Source organism: Pelmatolapia mariae, linkage group LG8 (assembly GCF_036321145.2).
Source record: "Pelmatolapia mariae isolate MD_Pm_ZW linkage group LG8, Pm_UMD_F_2, whole genome shotgun sequence".
In the NCBI taxonomy this organism is placed as follows: Eukaryota; Metazoa; Chordata; class Actinopteri; order Cichliformes; family Cichlidae; genus Pelmatolapia; species Pelmatolapia mariae.
This window is the reverse complement of record NC_086234.1, coordinates 2,656,167-2,677,445: the sequence shown is the minus strand read 5'-3', so window position 1 is coordinate 2,677,445 and position 21,279 is coordinate 2,656,167. Positions and strand designations below refer to the sequence as shown.

The 21,279-nt window shown below is 44.2% G+C and overlaps 1 protein-coding gene across 2 annotated transcripts in view; it reads left to right on the top strand.

The window, feature by feature from the left end:
• The window catches only part of LOC134633038 (glutamate receptor ionotropic, delta-1-like), a 592,754-nt gene that overhangs the window by 325,903 nt on the left and 245,572 nt on the right, over positions 1 to 21,279 (top strand). For both annotated transcript variants that reach the window (XM_063481897.1, XM_063481896.1), the window contains exon 3: positions 7,905 to 8,189. In XM_063481897.1, the coding sequence (XP_063337967.1) occupies positions 7,905 to 8,189 (285 nt within the window). The remainder of the gene's footprint in view (positions 1 to 7,904; positions 8,190 to 21,279) is intronic.

Here is a 21,279-nt window from a genome sequence, read left to right as displayed (position 1 = left end):
GGAAAAATGACTCATATGACCAATTACAGCGATCCAACAGAGAAAGAAAGACCGACCGGCAGCAATTACAATCCTACTTCAAATAAAGGCTCGTAACTTTCTGCAGTTGAAGTAAATAAAGGCCCTGGTTAGTCTTTGAAGAGAGGTGGTCATTAGCTTTGGGCAGCAAAGGGAAAAATCACAGTTTCTGCTAGAATACAACATTTTCCACGTTTCTATATTTCTTGGATGATGATGAGTCGTGAAAAGAAATGTGAGATGCATCGCTGGCAAAGTCATGGGGTTACACTATAAGTTGCTGTGTTACCAAGCGGACATACCAGGCCTACGTAGCCACCTCGCTCATGTTTGCTGCCTCGTTTAGAAAATCCAGGTGTCCATGTGTCATGTTTCATCAAGAAATTAATTTCCAAGTGCAGAGTGAGCATTCCTGAATGTGGTACGTGGATACTCACTGTTAACACAGGACTTTTGTCTAAATCCGTACCCCCTTACTCAAGGATAAGAAGAGTTTGTCTCCTGTAGATAATTTCAAAGCGAGGCATTGATAAAATCACACTAATAAGGAGACGGGCAGAGGGAGGGAGATCTTTGTCTCGCTCTGACTCTAATGGTTTTTGTCTCCCGCCGTCTGGTAGGAGTCACTCTGTAAGTGTCATTAGGATGCACGGGGAGTCGCTTCGGCTAAATATTGTGCAGGCTTCATTTAGCACAGATGAAACCATGACTCACTGTGGACTCATAGAGCAAGTGAGTCACGTCGCAACCCAAATCATTTTAGCCGGCTGCTGAGTGAGTTATCCCAACAGCTACCGGCATTGTGTTTCTGAAGCCTCCAAACCTATTAGTCCCATTCTGGTGTATTATGTTAATTGGTCCTCGATGATTTCAGGGCTGGACCGACTGCAGATTGGACTCCCCGATGCTCCGAGGCTCATTAAACATGTGATTGTTCTTGTCATGTGGAGAGACGTCAACAAGAGACGCGTCAGCTGTTGTGGATCTTTGTTTAATCGCAGATCAGAACCTCAGCTTAAGGGAGCTTTTATTTTGATAGGTTGCAGGGGATTTGTTTTTTTGTATATAAATTTAAAGCTGTGCTAATTGATGTTTTACAAGAGACTACATCACATGTTTGGCACTGCTGATTCCCCCTCAGCTACACAAAACATCTCCAACCTCTACACAACTGCATATGATCACGTGGAATGATGGAGAGCGCTCAGGCACATAATCAGTGTTGAAATCTCATGAAAAATAAGAATGGGCCCCTGGTTTAACACTCCACAGTACCAGACTGTGTCTATGAATCTGAAAATACTAACAACAATAAAGCCACTGAAGCTGAACTGCACTGTTGCCCAGAAAGCCGATGTGAAAGCGGCGATGACGTTCCTGCAGGTGGATTAGCAGCTCCTTAAACCTCAGTTCTAAGGACCACCTGACCTCAGCAGTGTGCTGGATTAGCCCTGACGCCCTGATTTATTTTTATTAAATTGACCTATGAGCTCGATTCCAATCTCATCTGGCAAAAAAAACATTTACTAATTTAATACAAGATTACACTCTAAATCCTTCAGTGCAAGTTCATTAGCTCCATTTTCACGGCGGCGACATTTGTCTCATTATCTCGGAAACTATTTCCATTTTGTTGGTGCCGTTACTGCCCCGTCATCGCTTCTCCAAGCTGTCGGATGCTGACGAAGCAGGACTTGATCGCTGTTCTGTTAATAAAGATGAATTTCGTGCATGCAGAAATTGGCTGAATGTTGATGATCTCTCCCCCGTCCTCCATTTGTTCGCAGCTCGGAGACATTCAGCCCGAGTTCAGCCAAATTTCATTCGTCAAACATTAAGAAGCAGGGTCCCTGTGACCAGCCAGCTGTTCTGCTACGGCATTTCCTTTTTCTTCCTCTGTGGAGGACTACCTGGCTGTGCTTTACGCTCTTCTACCCCAGCAGCATTTTTCACATTTCCCCCCGTGAGTGCTCAGTCATAACACGCCTGCTGCCCTTTGGAGCATCTCCTGACCTTTCAGTCTGGACAGATCTTCTCCTGCAGAGAAAGTTGGGCTCTAACCGGAGACCAAGGCCTTCCGAGAGGCTTAAACTACGGCTGTCTAAGTGTCGGAGGAGAAGGCGGGAGGGAAAACATCTCCGTGTAGCTTCAGATGACATTTTAAAGAAAATATGTGTGAAAATAGATCGTCTGAAAGGAGCTGGCACCTTTAAGCAGTCAAAATAACTGAAGATCCACCAGGAACCAGAACCAGGAAGCACATAGTTTTACTTTGCAGCATCTTTAAGAAAGAAACTGCTGCAGTCTTAATATGTTCAAAATAATCCACATGGACTTTTACCTATCCTGACTTCTTGCTTTCATTTGCAACAGGATGTCCATTTTAAACCCCTCCACCATATCCTGTCTCCTAAAAAACGCTGTAAGCTGCCATCAGCAGTCAGTGTGCTCTGGGTGAGGCGTATTTCTGCCCTGAATATAAATGCTATCGTGTTAAGTGGAGATGCATTTTAATGAACCTTCAAACCAGCAAAATTTACAGCCTCTCTTAACCCCAGTGTTTGTTTTCATGCAACATGCTCTCCTAAGTATGATTTAGTGTTCTGTTTAACACCTCCCAACACTTAAAGGGCACCTGTTCTGCTCACTGCTGACTGTAGCTTTGCATGATTCATGGCTCAAAATAACTCTTCTGCACTTTACACTGGGCCTGAGTGCAGCTTCTCACTGCACCCCGTCTGAAATGCTGCCTCTCCAATCCTCTAACCGGGTCTCCTCACTGGGTCTTCCTCAGCCTATCAGGTCACAGATTCTGTGATTTGTTTTAAACAACAGAAGGTTTTTATAGGCTAGCTCTTACCCTTTATTATGGGCCTTAGTTTGAAACTGTGAGTGTGGACGTGTGTGTGCTGTATGATCAAACATGTCTACTTGTCTTCATGTGTGGCTTTTATTCAAACGTCAGTTTGATAATTCATTTTGTAACTCACTCACCGTACTCGATGTCATAAAACACGATGAACTTCTGTCATCATTGATCTGTTATGCATGATTTCTTTTGATTAACTGTGACATCTTGCGAACATTAAATTTGTTTATGCGAAGCTGAAGAAATCAGGGCTTTCAGGAAACTTACACCGTGGCGTCTGCAGTTTGGCCTCCTGCTCTGACTTCTGTGGTCCGAACAGGGTTTGATGTACCTCGTTCAAACAAGGGAAGAGCTCAGAGGGAACGATTAGCTGGGTCCTCTGTGCTGCCTCAGCACTGTGGAAAAGCAGGATTTTTGAGCTCCACATCTTTGTTAACAGATGATTTTAAATGTAGAGAGGTGAGGTCGGAGACGATAGTGTCGCTGTCTGAGGATGGAAAAATACAGAGAGCAACTGTCTCAGTAGGAAGCAGAGCTCAGATGAGACAGTTTCACAGGCAGCACTTAGAGAGCTTGTAGAGCGAGAGCTACATGGGTGTTTGGAGGCTGGACTGGAAACAGTGCAGATTTTAGGGGTCACATCAGCAGCAAAGAGACAAAAAAGGTTGAAAAGCCATTTCACAACAAAAAAGCAGCTATTATATGACAATGTTAGTGGATGAATTGAAGAGTTGGAGACTTTTGCATTAATCTCCCCAAAGTCTTAGTGGGGGGTATTGAACCCAGTTCTTTTTATTCTTTTACTGGACAGAGAAGACGCAGACTCAGAGTGGTCAAAGTATTTATAATCATTACTTTCCGGAAAGGGGATGTGCACGCTGCTAAGCATTGGCAGATCTGAAGCATTAAGCCGGATATGTATAATATAGTCTGTTATTTTGGTACTCACGTCATACACAGTTTTGATCAAAACAACTTCTTTACCTCTGCCCTTACTTGATGTGTGTGTGTGTTGTTTAGTTCTGCTTTTCTGTCTGTACATGGGTTTCCTGTTCTTAATATATTGCCTCTGCAGCTCTGCACAAGACTTCCTGTTCTGCACAGTCCCAGTATGGCTGAGCAATTTGTTTGTGAGTCAAAGCTGGCCTGTTATCAAAATACATAAACAAAATAATCAGAAAATAAGCACTAAGAAAACATATATATTCCCTAACAGGGGATAAATGAAGGGTGCACATGGTCCTTGTGCTCAGATGAAGGGTCAGGTCTTCTTAGGGAGTAAAATTAGTATTTCAACAAACCTGGAAACATAGCAGAGCGCTAGCATGAAAACCCTCGGGACGTTTATCTGGCAGACACTCGATTGGATTTCATTCCTCACGGGTCCTGATCCCAAATATTTTTCAGCAGGGAGAGGGCAGCAGAAAGCGCAGAAGCACCGGATGATGGCAGCAGATTTAGGGAAGACATAGTCCCTGGAGGGCGTGACTGCCGTATCAGAGAGTAGATTTTATGTTGTGTTCAGAAAACATGGCAGCTCGTGTAGTTTGGAGAGCTTAATGTGTCACGGGAGGATGCAGGGAGAGGTCTGAAAGGGAAGGATTGATAGGGAGGCCTGTGCTGTCGGGGGTTTGTAGGGAAGAGAGTGGTACAACTGCACAAACCAGGTGATAAGCCAGGGGTCAAAGGTTCATGCAGCCCCGGGTGCGATGCTGCTGCTACACTTGTGCATCCTCACATGAGCTGATGTGAGTTCTCTGTGTGCTTTGACAAATCTGAGTCAGTGTTGATGCTTTTGGAAGTTTTGCCAGTAATGATGTTAGCATACATTATTCAGCGAGCAGTGCACATAGACATATACACTTAATGTCTGTGGTGGCAGAGGCTTCCCAGAACTCACCGAGGGCCAGAATCACTGGATGGACCAAAACAGTGCTGATAAGTGTGGTTAGGTTTACGGGTGGTTTACAATGGTTGTGCTGGAACTTCATTTCAATACAACATGACATAATTTACTGTAAGGTCGCGAAATAAGAGATAATATTCAGCTGTGAGTAATTTACAAACAGGATGGGAGCAGCTGGCTCATCGCAAGCAGAAAAGAATATAAACGTATGTCATACATACATCATACATACTTACTGTTGTCTGGCAGTCTGTAGAATGGAAACAGGCTTCAGTAACTGACAGGCTCTGATGTAAGACTGTAGACTTGTATCAAGACAACTGACATTACTTCAAGAGGTAAAACCAACCAGACTGACAAACCTTTGTTTCTATGCTCTTTACTGTAACGTCACATCTTTCATAGGGAGTATGTAATCACTTCTGTTTGTTTGTTAGCAGCCTGACGTCCACAGTTCTCAAGATGGCATTTTGGTTCAAATTTGACTTTGACCTTCATTGTTAGCGCCCAATGTCAAAGCAGACCTTGAAGAAAAATGTCAAGAAACAATATCGAATAATAAATCATATGACAGGACATGGAGAGATCTTTGCAATGCACTTTTTATTTGATTTGATAAAACGTCAAAGTTTTAGTATAGCCCTTGCCCTTCTGGGGGCGTTTAGTAAAAACTGGATGTGCAGATTTCACGGAGGAGTGTGGTGCATGTATCTGTGATCTATATTTCATGTACTGTCAAAGTGCCTGCAGCTGAATTAGGTCCAACACTAAAAACAGTCATGTGATAGAGCTCATGGATCACCCTGAAACCCCTGCGTGCTGTCCGTGGTCCTGAAACTTGATGGAGGTTCGGGCTTCAAATCCACCTTCTGACCAGAGCTTTTCTGAGTTTGCGTGTTCTCCCCATGCTGGCGTGGGTTTCTCCAGCTTCCTCCCACAGTCCAGTCACATGCAGGTAGCGGGGTTAATGTTTGAGTGTGTCTGTCTGTTTGAGCCCAGCGACAGACTGAAGACCTGTCCAGGGTGACTCTGAATTAGAGATAAGCAGAAGAAAATGGATGGATGGTAAAAGAACTGAAAAAACACATTTTTCCGTAAAGTTAATTAATTAATTAATTCAATTAATTCATCCAAACAAAAACAGCCATCACCTTAGAACTGTCTGATATCCATCCGTGGCCTGATTATTTACAGGATAGGATCGACGTCAGAGTGAGATAAAGATCAGGACACATGCAGCATCTGTGTGTATATATAGTTATAGGTATGCTAATGGCTGTGTGGGTCCTGGTTCTTCAGAATGTATTTGCGTTGTTGTGTTGTTGTTCCTTATTTGTGGATGGTGAGGTCTGCGGTGCTTCTGCTCGTACTTGGAGGTTGGGACGACGAGGCGAGGGGGTTGGTTCTGAAGCCCTAAGTCAGGGGTCAGCAACCTTTAAGACCCAAAGAGCCATTTGGAGCCGGTTTCCACGCAAAAGAAAACACTGGGAGCCACAAATACTTTTTGACATCTAAAATGAAGATAACACTGTATATATTGTTTTTTACCTTTATGCTTTGTGTGAACAACTAAGGTGTGTTGCTTATGAAATCCATGAAGTGCTACAGAGAAAATTACATTTTATTTATGTAATTAACACATTTTGAACTCTTAAAGAAATATAACAAAAGGAAAGACACCCAGCTGAACTAAAATGATCCAGCAAACAAACACTGTGAGCCGCCACCCTTATATCGCCTTTGGGCTTTTGGAGCCTTGACCTGACTTTTAAAAGATAATTGGAAAAAAAGCACTATGCTGCTAAAAATGAAAAATAGATATTTGCAAAATTCTGCCTAAATATGTATTTTACCTGGTTAATGTGTGTGGCGGGGCGTGGTCTGCTGCGCCTCTGCAGGGGAGTCGGACGCACCTGAGCGGCACCTGCAATCATGCCTCGCCGCCTTAACGTCTGTGCTATCTATGCTGTTGTTGGTGTGTGTCGGGCTGTGAGCTGCAAAGCTACAGCCGGCTGTATGCGTACAGCATCCGTGTGTGAAAAGTGGTCAATAAAGAGAAGCTGAAAAGCTTGTTCATGGAAACATCGTCGGGTCTGCCGTGATATGTTTACAACGGGACTTCTGCTCCTGAACCTCTGCGCACAGCATCTGCAAATCGGGGCTGTACGAAGTCACTTTCATCTTTACGCAGGACTGTAAGCTGTCATCTGTGAGGCGTGAGCGGTGTTTGTTTTTAACATAGTTCATGGTGGAGAACAGCTGCTGACATAATGTGGATCCGAAGATCCATAACTGGCCTACCTGGGGTTGAAAGTCTCGATAAATGCATGATGTTTCGGCTGGTACACCGGCTTCCGCGAGTGTGACGCTTATTTTGAGCGATAAAAAAATATTAGAATATAATTTTATTTTTATATTTCAATATCACAATAATCTTCCAATTTAGAACTACAAGTTAAAAAAGAACCAACATAAATAAAATACACTTCAGCTAAATACTTCTAATTTATTTTCCCAAACCACGCGGAGCCGCAGTATAAGGACTAAAGAGCCGCAGGTTGCCGACCCCTGCCCTAAGTGCTGATCTGATTGGCTCGTGTCTTCACAGGATGGTTTATGAGAGCCTTTATTTTCTTCTCAATGTGTTGTTTAGTGTATTCTTATTTGCGGGATATTGTAGTGTGTGCAGTATTCGCTCGAGTTTATTGGCAGTTGGTTGGAATGGTTGGGACCTGCCAGTCAAGCCAGTGAGGCCAGCCAAATTTTAACCTTTAACTTAGCCTTAGCAGAGTGGATATGTGGCCTGTTTAATCATCCGTATCGACTCTCCTGCCTGAAAAGCAGAATGCAGGTTTAAGAGTTCAAAGTAGGTCAGGGCAGGGTAAACATTAGTGTTACCTGTCAGGCTTTCTTCTAGATTTATGTGGCCTAATTTTCAGTGCGGAAAGGTCGAGGCATTATTTAAAATTAGAGCTGGGCTTCTGCAGGACTCTTTGCAGCCTTTGTGGTTGCTCCAGATTTTCAAATAATGTTTCTGGTTATGTTGCAGTTTATAATTATGCTCATTTGTCTACCAAAGCTCACTTTTCCATTTTTCTTCCCCCCTTCCAGCCTGTGAGCTGATGAACCAGGGCATCCTGGCTTTGGTGACCTCCACTGGCTGTGCCTCAGCAAGTGCCCTGCAGTCCCTGACGGACGCCATGCACATCCCACACCTGTACATCCAGAGGAACAGCGAAGGATCTCCTCGCACTGCCTGCCAGTTCAACCCGAGCCCGGGCGGGCAGCGCTACACGCTGGCCGCCCGGCCACCCGTACGCCTCAATGACGTCATGCTGACGCTGGTGGAGGAGCTGCGCTGGCAGAAGTTCATCGTGTTTTATGACATCGAGTACGGTGAGTGAGCGGATGATTCTCTTGGTTTAAGTTCCTGTTATTGGTCATTGATTGAGCCTCACAGAAAGTTTAGAGCAGGGGTGGGGAAGTCCAGGCCTCAAGGACCAGTGTCCTACAGGTTTTAGATGTGTCCTTGATCCAACACAGCTGATTCAAATGTCTTGAAGTTCTCCAGAGGCCTGGTAATGAACTAATCATTTGATTTAGGTGTGCTGACCCAGGGTGAGATCTAAAACTGCAGGACACCGGCCCTCGAGGCCTGGACTTCCTCACCCCTGGTTTAGGGGCATGAATGGAACTCTGTTGGAAGCTGTGGTCTCGTTTGGGGTCAAACTGATCCTGATCCTACTGAAATCTGTCAAATGTGGTAACGCTGCTAGTTATATGAACAGCTGCAGCCTTGTGGAGAACATAAAACTTCTCCACTTCCAGCTTCAGTGGCAGCTTTAATTGGCTCGCTACCAAATGACCACCTGTGACACTGCTGTAGTTCAGCTTTCTGCAAATCTTGTTTAATCTTCCAGTGTGAAGATTTGCACTTTTGCCACAGTGATGGATTCGATGCTGTGGGATTTGCAGCTTCATGTGCTGATTTTTCCTCCTTAATGCTAAAACATCAGTGGAAGTTTCCCCAAAAACATTGCATTATATTCTTGGAATCTGTTGGTAGTCTTATTTCTAGATGTCTGACTGTATTTCTTGCTGCTGCTGAGATGAGGCTGTTGGTATTTGAACTCTGCTGGGTGCCTGTTTCTCCTTTGGGTTTCAGCGGTGAGGATCCTTTAATGCCCTATCTCAGACTAAGTATCGTAGCATGGGGCCACGGCTCCTTGATGAGTAACCTGCTCTTTTACACAGATGAAGCTGTTTGATACGTGCCAGGATTGCTCCCTCTGGCAGTCATAGCACTCCATCTATTTTTGGGCTTCGTAATGCAAACAGCATCAAACTGCAGCGTTTGAGAGTGTGATCTCTTTATAGCCGGCGGTATCATTTTATTTCAAGAACACAAATAACCTTGTTCATCTGAACAAAAATGGATTTCAGTTCAAAACTATGTTTCTATAAGTTGCTTTCAGCTATAGCCTCTCTGCTTTTGTTTAACATTTACCTCCCGTTGTATACTCACATGGGACACATGTTGACATAGAATTGGAAAACCATTAGGAATAACTCCCGACTACTTAAACGATTTTCAATGTGTCTGCCTCAGAATGCTGGAACAAAAACTTTTTTAGATCGACTCTGCTGCCCGCCAGATTTGTTTGGAATGGCTCGGTTGGACTGTATCTTAATGAAATCACATTAGGCTCAATGGATTTTTGAGTGTAATCAATAGAGGATGGTGGCAATTACAATATAAGGATATAGACAGATGCAGGCATTTAGCTTCTCGGATACTCTTACCCAGAGTGATTTAGAGTAAGTGCATCAGTAACTGCAGGCCAGGATCTGAATCCTTTATTAACGAACCGGCGACTCGGTGAAGAATGAGACCAAAAGGCAAACGTGCAGCTACACAGCGTAACGCAGCTGCAGGCGTGCTTTCTCAAATACCTGTTTCAAAACTACCTACAGTATTAGTTCATACAGAAACTTCACAGACCTCAGAGATGGTGATAGGTTGGCTTGGTAGGTTCAGGGTACTGCTGTTTAACTGTTCTTTAATCTAAAGCTCGAATCATCCAATCATGTGGCTGCTTCTCAGTGCACTGAAGCGTGTAGACCAGGGGTCGGCAACCTGCGGCTCCGGAGCCACATGCGGCTCTTTAGTCTTTATACTGCGGCTCCACGTGGTTTGGAAAAACATTAAGTATTTAACTGAAGTGTATTTTATTTGTGTTAGTTCTTTTTAAACTTGTAGCTCTAAATTGGAAGATTATTGTGATCTTGAAATATAAAAGTAAAATGATATGTTATCACACTCGCATAAACCACACCCACCGAAACGCTGTGCATTTATGGAGACTTTCAACCCCAGGCAGGCCAATTATAGAGCTTCGGATCCACATACGTATGTCAGCAGCTATTCTCCACCATGAACTATGGTAACAACAAACACCGCTCACGCCTCACAGATGACAGCTTACAGTCCTGCGTAAAGATGAAAGTGACTTCGTACAGCCCCGATTTGCAGACGCTGTGCGCAGGGGTTCAGGAGCAGAAGTCCCATTGTAAACATTTTAAAACGTGTTTGCATGAACACGCTTTTTTCTTTATTGACCACTTTTCACACACGGTTGCTGTACGCATACAGCCGGCTGTAGCTTTGCAGCTCACAGCCCGACACATACCAACACAACAGCACAGATAGCACAGACGTTAAGGCGGCGAGGCGTGATTGTGGATGCCGCTCAGGTGCGTCCGCCTCCCCTGCAGCAGAACTGCAGACCACGCCCCGCCACACACATTAACCACATAAAATAAATATTTATTCAGATATTTTGCAAATATTTATTTTTCATTTTTTTAGCAGTTGAGTGATTTTTTTCCAATTATTTTTAAAATTCTGGTCAAGGCTCCGCTACAGGCTGCGAAATCCCAAAGGTGATATAAGGATGACGCCTCACTACAGTTTTTTGTTTGCTATATGAATAATTTAAGTTCAACTTTTTAATTCATTTAAAGGACACCTTCACCTGGGTGTATCTCCTTTTTGTTATATTTTTTAAGAGTTCAAAATGTGTTCATTACATAAATAAAATGTAATTTTCTCTGTAGCACTTCATGGATTTGATAAGCAACACACTTTAGGTGTTTATACAAAGCATAAAGGTAAAAAGCAGTAACAGTGTTATCTTCATTTTAGATGCAAAAAGTATTTGCGGCTCCCAGTGTTTTCTTTTCCGTGGAAACCGGCTCCAAATGGCTCTCTGGGTGTTAAAGGTTGCTGACCCTGGTGTAGACGATCCACTAAAGAATGGATTTAACAGACTTTTGCATCTTCAGAAAAGATGGGACGCTTTGTAAAATGTAAATAACAATCATGATTTCCAAATCTCATAAACGTCAGATCTTATAACACCAAACAAAACTCAGACATTTTACAATTTCATACAAAATATTATGAAAGCAATAAAATCTAAAAAAAAAAAAAAATGTAATGGGGGCAGAAATGAAGTAGTACTAAAAAGAAACAGCTGGACGAACATTTTTCAGCTAATTACGGTAAATTTTCTCACTTTAAGGATTTAATATGCTTTCTCTGGTTTATATAAAATATGATTTTATGAAATTTGCAAGTCATTTGTCCCAACAGCTTTGGGTTTGGAACACCTCTCATCGTGGAGGAAGGGTTAGGGTTCAATACAGAAAGTCCTGCAGAGCGTGGAGCTGTCACAGGCTGCAACATGTGCTGGCTGCACTTCCTCAACACTAAACCATCTATGTGACAGGAACCACCCCAACCTTAGCATAGCTGTCATGGTTGTGAGTCTGAACATTGCTCCGAGTGAAAGGTTTGCATTAGTTAGTGCACCGCGTGCAACTGGACGATGTGAAAAACTATTAGTGGATCATTTATAATGTTTTCAGTGAGCACGAGCTGTCGCCGCCTCTTCCTTTTAATAGCTTCCATAACACAGCAAAGCTCAGCACCACAAAGCAAACACAGCGCACGTAATAGCCGGACCCCTTTGTGAAGACGCTGCACTCTTGATGTTTTCATTATGATTTTGTTTGCTCTCCCTGTAATGCTGCAGCGTTCGGCTTATTGTTGTCATTTCTGCTGATCATATTGCTGCAGTTGGCTGAACAGTAGAATGAATGTGAGAATTCGAATAACAGAATAAATCAGAGTGTTCTGATCAGACTCCATCGTCGGGGCTCAAAGTACCTGAACGGTAACGTTGGGGCTGGTTCTCCAGTTTTCCACACAAAAGGAAAAAACTGAAAGAAATAGAGCTACGAGTACAAAAACCCACCAGCGATGTGCCAGTGTTTCAGGTTTTTTTCTTCTGCATTTTGCTGTGAATAGTCAAGTGAACACAGTCGGGGGGTGTAAAAGCCCGGGTCTTTGGACAGATTTAACGGATGCCGTGCTCTGGTGTGAAGCTGCCCTGCAGCTCTGATATGAACAAGCATCAGGTCGAGCGGCGAGAGCTCCGAGTGAACCTCTGATCCGGCTCGGGTCAGCGGGGACTCCCTCACAAAACAGCGCTGTCAGTGCAGAGCGCAGAGTTTGGCTGTGGCTGCAGGAGGTGAACAAATGGACGAGCTGTCGAGGATCACGCCGGCTGATGACATTATATGTGACAAAATGGAATAAGGCGGAGCTGCAAGGGGAGCAAAAGCTGGGAAAGCCATTAGATCTTGAGGACTGGACATGGGCCGCTATGAGAAAGGAGTAAAAGCATGGGCGTAATTTAACAACAAACGGACTGCATTGGTGTTTTTGTTTTACCAAAACTGGACTTTAGAGAGGACACAGAGAGACGTAAATCAATCCAACTGCCAAATTCAATACAGCTGTCAGTTAATTGCATCATGTTCTCTCCTGTTAATAACTTGCTGGATAACTGTGTGAAAGAAACTGATGGATTTTCACTCCTCGCTAAACCAACCGAACGATTCGAGTTTCTGAAGGTTTGAGAAGCTTTCAGATTTCACTGTTTTGAAACCATGTTCAGCTGATTTGATAGTAGACGCATCATTTCACGTGGAATGTTGTAATTACTATCACGTGAGGAGGTAAAGGTGTGCTTTGCTAAAACTGCAAAAACACTCTTCTCTCCCTCTGTAGTGGCACCAAGCCACGCCGGCTGAATCTATTTATCCAGGCTTTTAAATTCCTGCTGCTTCCACTCCAGCCTTAATGAAGTTATAGCACAGTCTGGCTACTTTCTTTCCACCAGCGCTGTAGGACAGCAGGACATGAAGGAAAGGTATGGATAGCAGTGTATGATCTGTATGATATCAAAGAAGGCCGCGCCTCCATCACCGAGGCCCTGTGTGAAATGAGTCAGGGTGTGTTTGAGCTGAAAATCATGCAAAGCTACTCTAAGTTTAAGAGCATGGAGCTGGAAATGAGCAAAAATGTTTTTTCTCTTGTGTTGTAGAAATTCAGCTTGGAAAGAAAACATAGAGGAAATTTTATTCTTCTTGCAGTTCTTAGAATAAACAAAGCTGTGAATCACACTGCTCTGTTCCTTTACTGTAACAGCAGACTAATTCAGCTGTGCTCAGACTTTTTGGGAACATTACAGGGAACAACAATTTTCCGAGAACCCTGTAATAACCCAAACTCTGGCTTGGGCTTTGAATGGGTGCTCGCCAGCTAGCCAGCTGACTAATAAGCCGCGCTGCATGACAGACATGTTTACTGCACTCTGAGAGAAGCCAGTTATTTCACGACAGATGGATGAGATGAGTCACCGTCATGTAAGAGTTTTGATTGGCCCAAAATAGGGGCCAGACTAGTAATAAACACAGTATGACTGTTTTGGTGGCGTACGCGGCCGTGCAAGGATTGTGGATGTCGAGGATGCTGGACTGTAGCAGAAAAATGACACCGCAGCGCTGTGAGCTCAAACTTTAGTAAATGAAACATGAAACATTAGACTGAATGATAACGTTCACTCTGAGCTCTGCCAGCTTCAGACCAGCGATGTAACGTGTTGACAGATGTGACAGTGTGGTGTTTCCCATCCACAGATTCAGTGTCATAAAAGCGTCCTTTACAATCCTCTGTAAATGAATCTTTAATTGTATCAATAACACAGCAGCTCGCAGCTCTTTAATGGGCCTGTTTGGTGTTTATTTAGTTGTTAAATGGAAGTGAAGTGCTCACTTCAAAGGTAGCTGGGAACAGCCTGTGGAGGATCATCTTTTAAGTGAGAAAAAACTGAATGTTTTTGGTGTTTGGTGTGGCGGAGACACGCTGCGCTACGTGATCCCACCGCACCGCTTACCAATTAGTCGAGGCGGCGTCGGAGTGTGTGCGGAGCGGCTGTGTGCATATCGATCATCGTTACAGCGGCTGGATGTTTCTGGGTTTGAATTCATCGCTTTCAGAGTGTTTGCACGCCTGAGGTTTCAGCTGTGTCTCGTCTCCCTCACGCTTTGTGTTTTGTGTCTTTTAGTCTTTGCTTTTATAGCAGGAGTTTATTTCTAAGTTAACTTTAGGTTTTGTGATGAATGAGCTGATTTCAAGCTTTGCAGTTTGCAGTTTTTTCGAAAAGCTCAGAGATCCATTCGTACTTTTGTTTATGTCTGTTCACCTGGATGCAACACCAAGACGCTGCTCACAGAGCTGTGAACGGTCAGCGGCGTCCGGCGGCGCTCTGGCTCTGGCTCAGAAGAGGCCAGCGGCTGGAAGCCACATCAATAAGTGGACCGTGGGGACTTTTCCTTTCTCTCTGATGTGACTTCAAAACCTTCAAATATGAGTGAACAGCAAATTCAAGGACGTGACGTGTAATCATCGGCCTGTTCTTTCAGAAAAAAATAGATTTTGGCAGAAGATTTAGGAGAAAATTGATGTTTACGCTGCAGTGCCATTTTTTAAGCCTAAAAGAAAGTGGAATTGACACTTGGCACACGTTCAGCCCACACGTCCAGTGAGCTTTGCCAGACCGCAATGTTGCTTAGCTGCTGGTACGTTGTTTTCTGTCGGTAGTGCTTCCTCACAGCGCACAGATTCCTCATCGCCGTCCAGCTTTTATCGGTTTTCCATTCAAGCGTAATTGTCCTTTCAGAGGGCAGATTTGGTTTGCTACGCCACACGCGGAAAAAGACAGGCCTCCTCTCTGGACTTAATCACACACGCGTATCGATCCTCTTGTTTTCCTGTTGATACTAATCCTCCCTAATTTCTGTCAGTCTGTATTCTCTCAACCATTCATCGTTTCTCTGAAAATCTGTCCTTTTATGGATTTCATGTAACATCTTTCACTGGTGAACATCGCGCCTGAATATATGAGCAGCGCTGTAAAGCAGGACGAGTCCAGCAGGGAGGCAAATGAACAAGAAGGCAAGAAAAGGCAAAGCAAACAGATACGACCCCATCGAAGTTTGAGGACGAGTTTTGATGCCAACTTTGAACACGTGCACAAGTCTACTAACCCCTCTTCATCTTCATCTCTTCCTCCTCGCTCTGCGTGACGTGCGAGGCCATTATGAGCGCGAGCCGAGCAGAGGAGGCCCATTTATTCAGATTAGAGGCTCATCGTTGAGGGATACGAGGAGCAGATGGGCTTTTTGGTTCGGCTGTCTGGCCGAGTCTGCACCGACCGTCCGGGACTGTCAGTCGGCCGTGATGATGATTAAAGAAGCTCCTTGGCTCGCCTCCTTCCGCCCTCGTTTTTTTACTTTTTCATCCATCCGAAGCCTCAGAGCTCAAAAAAACGTCTCTGGTGCAATTTTGTCCTAAAGGGCAATAAGTAAGATGTTTGCTGCCTCGCAGCACAAACATAACCGTGGTAGGACGCTGCGTGGTAGAAGAATCGCCCTTCATGAGCCAGAATAAAGAGAAGACGTCGTGCACTTTTTATTTTTGATAGCTGGGAGTCATTTTTATGAGTAGTCTTGGGCACAGACGACTGCTGCAACACGGGGAGCAAATAAACATAAAACAGGTAGAAGATCTCAGTGAAGATTAATAATTAAAGGTTATTAGTCTCCTGATGAGTTTTTAATAATCCCACTGCACTCAGACAGCATCCTCATCTCCTGTGCTCCTGCTGGGTAACTGCATCCACCCAATGTTTTCAAATTTCATTGACTTAAAAATCATTTTTTACATCCTATTTCTTTTTTATTTATTGATGTAAGTTACTGTTGAAGATATTTTCTCAAGGTTTTTTACTGCATTAATATTTAGCTTTTCACCTTTTCCCACTAGACTGGTTTATCTGTTATTATTTTACCTGCACATATTTCACCCCCTGTATTTCCTCAGATGTCTTCATTTCTGTATTTTGAACATTTACATTAATATTTTATAACACAGCCTGCGACTTAGAGCATAATTCTCCTGTAATTTAATGGAACGTCCCTGCACATTATTAAAAATTACAATGTTTTATTAACACATAATAAAGTTGTGTCTGTGTGGGATCTCGTCGGGTAATCGGAGACATTTCTTAAAACAAATATTAGCGCAGCTGTGCTGTGTTGACATCGTTTCCCTCGTAGCTTCAGTGCAAATGTGCAGCTGAGCGTGTGTTCACAGTTTCACTTCCCTCCCACAAAACTTCCTCGGGGATCTTCTGCTCCTGATCACGAGCTGCAGTGGCCAGCCCAGAGCTCCCAGCATGATGTGAGGAGCCAGATGAATTCCCTGTTGGAGATTTCTCCAGAAGCTGAGGCTGCTGTGAAGGCTCTGCAGCAGCAGCCTAAACTTCTCCACTGGTGGCCACGTTTGGAAGCCAACACAGAAATGAAGTTGGTCTGGTCTGAGCCGCTGTGGGGACTGCAAACAGCGTGAGGGCGTGGGGGCTTCCCATGATGCACCGAGTGCTTCTTCTCCACTCACTCTGTGTTTATACACATTGAATCATTAGTTATTGTTAATCACTGGCTCTCTTCCGCAGTGTCTCTTTATCCTGTCATCCTCTCCTCACCCTCCCTGAGCTTGGTTCTGTCGGAGGTTTCTTCCTGTTAAAAGGGAGTTTTTCCTTCCCACTGTCACCAAGTGCTTGCTCATAGGGGGTCACATGATTGGTGTCCAGAACGTAACGAAACACAGAGACACAAACAGGGAGGGCGTCATCATCTGACATCATCATTCATGCTTGATCATTTGACCGCAGCTTCTTCCTGTGAGGCCGCGGTGCTAACAACCAGAGACGTCATATCTTCAAATCGATATCACCTCGTTTTGTCTTTCATTGCTTTGTTTCCTACCGTGTTGGTCCATTTGCTTGACCGTAAAGGCCACAGCATGCCCCGTGGATGAAGCATCACTCAATCAGGACAGAAATGTCTCATCATAGGAAAAAGGTCGGAACAACTTTGGGATGACCTGAAGTGAGCCTTCCCTCTGAGGGGGCATGTGGACCCAAACCATGTCATTAAGACCCCACCAAACACACACACCATCAGGTCCTGGGATAACAGGAACCCGAATCCACATGAGGCCTGTGGTAAACATCCAGATGTTCACTGAAAAAGCATCAAAGCTCGTGATCGCTGGGAACAAATACATAAAGATATGTACGAGCATCAGCAGCAGGCCGCAGCAGCGGGGAGCCGACGTGATGCTGCAACAGCACTGATGCTACTCCACCGTAACCTACACTGTGACCTCCTCACAGCGTTAGTTACACTTTGAGACACTAAGGTGACACATTTCACCAAAACGTGCGAGCAGCCCTGCTTATACTGTGCAGCTGCTTTTCCATTCACGGTCCAGAAATAACTATCACATAATTCAAAATACTGACGTCACCTGACCTCTGAGGTCAAGCTCATTGGAGATTGTTAGCAGATGCACCTTTGGTCTGAATGTAAAAATCCTAGATGACTTCCTGCTTGAGTTTTTGCATTTACAAGGTTTTTAATTCAGTTTGATTTATGTATCACCAAATCACAACAGCAGTCGCTCCAAGGTGCTTTATTTTGAAAGGTAGCGATCTGACAGTAATACAGAGAAGCCCTCTTTGAAAACTTGACCTCTGACCTCTCACCAGGACTCGACCTCATGCTAGATTTTTAGTAGATAAACCTATGAAACAATTTCAAACAGTTTCAAACCTGCCTCGTGACTCGCTGTTCGAGACTTCACTGTCCACGCCGCCAGCCTGTCTGCCTGCCCGGCAGGGTGACGACGATGCCCTGCTAGCCTACAGCTGAGGGGTAAAAGGTGAACACAAGTACTAAAGTCTGTGTGCTCGTCCCTCTGGTTATCATTGAAAGAATCTTCAAAGATTTTTAGGAAGCCCATTTAGACTAACTACATGGTAAGTTTGGTGAGCTAGCCCTAAACCCCACGCCGAGTTTCACAGCAGCGATGTCAGTCATGTGCTCCGGTTGCCTCAGCACCTCACCTCTATCACAATAATAATCTTTCTGCTTTACTGTGTTTTATTCTGCTCTGATACCTTCAAAGTGAAAGAGGGCGTTATTTCCTTTTACCAGCTTCGTACGGCGTCTGCTTCCACTCTGACAAATAAACTCCTGAGGAGTTTCACACTTCTTCTCTGTGGTTACGCATGTTTGCTCGAGTTTAATCAGCAGCGTCTTTAAAATGGAGAGCGTCTTTGTTATTTTAAATTGTCTAATGGGCTTCATCAACAGAGGAATGATGAAAAGACTACATGTTCCAGCCGCTGCAGAGCGAGGAGGGTCATGGGGTTATTCATCAGTGAGAATTACTTTGTGGGAGATTGACACTCCTGCGAGGGCGATGCTTAAGAAAAGGTCAGAGGTCAATGAAATCATTAGGATTTATTGAACCAGTGTATCCAAATAGCATCTGACTTATTGAAAGTTGCCTTGACCTCGAGAGTTTATCCAGCATTTACCACCACGGGGTGAACGAGTGCAACATGTCAGAGTTTCTATTTCTCAAATTCAGAGTAACGACCTGAAAAATGGGGTAGCGCAGGTTTTCTAAAGCCCTGCTGCTGGCAGAAGAAAGGATGTGGAGATAAAGACACACACACACACAGCACAAGAGTGGACGATTGATTTCTGCCCTTCTACGTGGGTATCAATATGGCCGGCGTTGCATGGCTTCACTGAGCGTGACGCAGCAGCTCAGGCGCATCAAAGCTGCAGACTCCAAATGTCACGCTGGCCGCACACCGGCTGGCCAAGCGCACGGATGGACAGCCGAGCTGCAGTGCGCTCTGGGAAACTGTGTTTTTCATCAACACCTAATCAGAGGCAGCTGTCAGGCGGAACAGACGGCCGTCCCGGAGAGAAACGCTGATAAAGATATCGACAGAGAGGCCAGAGTGCGTACGTGTGTGTGGGAGGGTAAATAAGCACACTCACCTCTTCTTTTCTTTTCCAGCGTTTCTGTAAAACACCCCCGGTAGAGGCCAATAAATTGTGAAAAGTATTTCACGGGGCCACACAAGCTGCTGGCCAGAGGAAAGGAGAGAGGAAATAAAGTGACTCGAGCTCATTTCCAAAAGCAGTTTCTGTAATTGAGGTAGCATAAAAAAAAACATTCCCCACGGACCGCCGCTCAAAACGAGATGCTAAATATAAAGTGAAACGGGTTCAGAGGAACCTCGGTGGCTAACGGTTCAAAAAGAAGAAAAACGGACTTACTGAGGTCCTAAAAGACATTCAGACATATTTCAGTCATTACTGCAGAGTCTATAGAGCGCTTTGGATAAAATAGACCTCTACCTGTGCTTCACACGGATGACTTCACCTGGCCACTGTTTAAACTAACCCGACTGGCAGCACTGCATCTGGCTTGACTGATGATGTTGACTCTCATTGGCTGCACTTGCATTAACAACTGTGAGGCTCATCCTGAGACCTACCACACGCTAGCCCACATGTGTGGACTTTCACATCTCATTATCATTTTTGTCCCCTCAGTTTTTCACATGCATTCATCCTCTGTGTGCTCATCACTCTGAACAGCCATCCTGTCTTTCCACGGAGCGCTGCACAGTATAAAAACTGAGTCACAGCACTGAGAGTAGCGGCAGAAGTAGGTATGACACTGATTTGTTTTTATGCGTTCTCCAGGCTTTGTAATCATTTTCAGAATGGAGATCAGCAAAGAGGAACAAGCTGCACATTAATGTAACGGCTTATTTGCAGCAAAGACAAGACAAGGCAGCTGTACAGCAGCAAAAATGCTGACTGGCTCACTTAAATAATAAGTCAGATGGCATTATGTTTTCTTCTTATCAGCATATCCCATTATACAAACAAAATCAGCAACACTATAATCCTACTGAGAAGTATGATGTAGCTTATTTGTCTGTGCTGTACATCTCCATTATTGTCCAAAGTCTATTTCAGGCTCATCCTCAGGCCTCTGTGCCACAACATCGAGCATGGAGACTATCTGAGGTTCATCTCCACGCACAGATACCCACGTGTGAAAGTGTACAATCTGTGGGAAAGGAAAATGATTTGCATGTGTCAGAAGCAACCTCGAAACTCATTAGCATTAAAATCCCTCCTCGCTTTGTTTTACCTGCAGTACCACACAGTGACCACCAGGTTTCGAACTCATCTGTTGTCAGATCTTTCCTTTACTGCTCCGGTAACTCCTGACTGGTGGATTTTGTGTCCTTTATTCTCTCTAAATGACCCCACACTGAACTAGTCACATAAATAATACCTAACTATGACAGCACCATCCTGAGGGGGACACAGGCTGAGAGATTAATACATTATTGGCTTTGAAATTTAAAAAAAAAAAAAAAAAAGACAAAGAGAACATGATTTGAAACGCTGCATTACTCAGTGGTGTTGCAGTCTTTATGTGGCTCTTGATTTAAAAACAGAAGGTAAAATTACACCAGCCTCATCTGTAAAAACAGTAAATGCATGACACATAGTCTGTGAGCTCTTCACATCACAAACAGAGCAGAAAAGTGAGCGTTAACAGTCAGCGTGTTTCCTCTTCAGTGGATTCAAGGCGATGACGGCTCGTGTTTTCTTTGTGCCGCGGCGCCGTGCGACTAAACCATACTGCGCACTTCTGTTGACATTTTATGAATGTTTCATCACTGACAAGAATGATCAGATGAACCGCAGCTCTCCAGAGTACTAAGCTCTCTATCCAAGCAAAAGTGCCTGAAAAGAATCAGATTAAAATGAAAATGATTAAAGTATAAAATATTAAAATACGGAGTTACCGGGAGGAACGAGGAGAGGAAAGAGAGAGCGCAGTAAATTAGAGAGAGGTGAAAAGGGTAGAGTGGGAGGAGAAACAGGGTGGATTAGCTCCAGACAGCGTGAAGAAAGCTGCGCCCGAGGCCCATCGCTGTTAGGATGCATTTATGTCTCGGCCTCCTCGTAGAGCTTGTTTGCATACCGAGTGCGCTCTCGCTTAAATCTGTGTGGCTGTGTGAATTCTTCTGTGTACTTCATCCATGCTTTGCTCATTAAATTAAAGGACTAAACCAAAGCAGTGAGCAGGTTGTGGCTACTGCTCAGCCTTCACTGCCTC